This window comes from Habropoda laboriosa, unplaced genomic scaffold (genome assembly GCF_001263275.1).
Source record: "Habropoda laboriosa isolate 0110345459 unplaced genomic scaffold, ASM126327v1 scaffold62, whole genome shotgun sequence".
Taxonomy (NCBI): Eukaryota; Metazoa; Arthropoda; class Insecta; order Hymenoptera; family Apidae; genus Habropoda; species Habropoda laboriosa.
Genome location: NW_017100177.1, coordinates 58,964 through 60,700, shown reverse-complemented (window position 1 = coordinate 60,700; position 1,737 = coordinate 58,964). Strand labels below are relative to the sequence as shown.

Sequence of the window (1,737 nt, the reverse complement as noted above, 5' to 3'; positions counted from 1 at the left end):
TTGTCAGAGTAGAAGGAGAGATGGAGAGAAGAAAAAAAGAAGAGGAAAAAAGTGTTATAAAGCTGAACGAGCCTTGTGTTATAGACGACGTGAGGTCTGTTGAACGATGACGAACGCTCGCTATCAACTTCCTGTTAGAATTGATATAGATGCACATGCGGGCCCTGCTCCTACGTTGAACGCGACGAAAGGGTCATTGATCTGGATAGTTCAGCAAGTTATCGTCTTTTTCAATGATCGCGTGGGAATCCGCAAACACCGCTACTTTAAACACCGACGAATCGTGCAAATGCGTTTCTGTTTCGTTTATACCTAACCTAATCCGGTGACTCGACATCTCGTAAACGAAAATTTCGTTGAAACGACAAACTATTGTTTGAGTATAATGGTGAAATTAATTTTTAAAATTATTCACGATTTTCGAATCGAAGAAAGAATCGTCGAAAGCGAAGAACATTTTTTCCATCAAATTCTAACATCGAACAATGCAATTCCACGACTGGCCATGAAAGACGATACCATAGTATTCCTTTCACTTTTCGGCAAACTAGCTTCTCATCGATAAGACACGCATATGACTAGCGTAAATTCCCCAGTGATAAACATTACTGAACTGAATGGGTTTACTGATAACACACCGCAGGAAGTGCATCGTACAATGTACAAACGCGTTTACAAACGGGCAGTCTCCAATAGGAATACGAAAAACTGTAAGAAGGTGAAACTTGTATTCGAGTCACACACTCGCGTTTCCAAAAGAAATCACATTCCGTCGTCCTTATACGTGTATACGTTTCACTGTCACTGGACTTGACGAACAGAGGAGAAAGACAAGGAAATATCTAAGGTTACCGTGTAACTGTACATAAAGTCCATTCGTGGTTGCAACGTTAAACCATGTGAAAAATGAACGGAAATTTCGACACGATCGATTATTTCATTTTTTTGACAGCGATCTGTTTACCAACAAGCAGCCGGCCATTTTCGAGCGCGCGGCACAGGGCGTAACCAAGGCCGCGGCAAAAGGCTGTGTCGTCCCTAACCCTACCGACTCTGCACGAGTCGCTTGTACACGAAAACAGCCGAACATCAACATCACGAATCCGACACTCACCCTCTGGATAGACTTGCTTGCCCTGCACGAAGTCTATGAACATGTTGGTCACGTTGTACAGCTGTCCCATGCCCTTGCGAGGCCATGATCCCGTTTAGCTGCCGGTCCAAATCTTCGCTGATAACCCTCATCCGATTGGTCAATGTCTCCTGGCAGGTAACTGTACACGACACGAGGAGAACGGAGAGAAGACAGAGGAATGTGAATCCGTGATGCACCACGGCACTCGGCCGAAAACCACGAGAATAAACAAGAATCATTGTAGCGACCTGCGCCGGGGACGCGTCGCTACGGACTGATGCCTAGTTCGTATACGAGGCACGCGGAACCGAACCATCCCCACTCCTCGGCCATTCTCACGGCTCCAGGATCGCTCGTGTTCCTCGTTCCGCCGTTTCCTTCGTTTGACAACCCTTCTCCCTAGAATTGTTTCACTTACTTTTAACGCAGATTTTTCTACGTGTATTTAATCACTTTTTCTGTAACAATAAGGTACAATAAATATTCTAAATTAAGATTTTCTTCAATTTTTCCAAATGGAAATTTAACCATGTCGTTCCCTGGTCCGTCTGTTCCTTCCAGTTACCGCTCACACGTTTAAACGATAGTTCTGCAAATTGCTG

At 44.5% G+C, this 1,737-nt stretch overlaps 1 protein-coding gene across 3 annotated transcripts in view; it reads right to left on the bottom strand.

Annotated features, from left to right (window-relative positions):
• LOC108578828 (prominin-like protein) overlaps positions 1–1,182 on the bottom strand; it is a 52,659-nt gene extending 51,477 nt beyond the window's left edge. For all 3 annotated transcript variants that reach the window (XM_017942229.1, XM_017942230.1, XM_017942231.1), the window contains exon 1: positions 1,115–1,182. In XM_017942229.1, coding sequence (XP_017797718.1) covers positions 1,115–1,157 — 43 coding nt within the window. In that variant the 5' untranslated portion in view covers positions 1,158–1,182. The remainder of the gene's footprint in view (positions 1–1,114) is intronic.
• Positions 1,183–1,737: the final 555 nt, after the last annotated feature.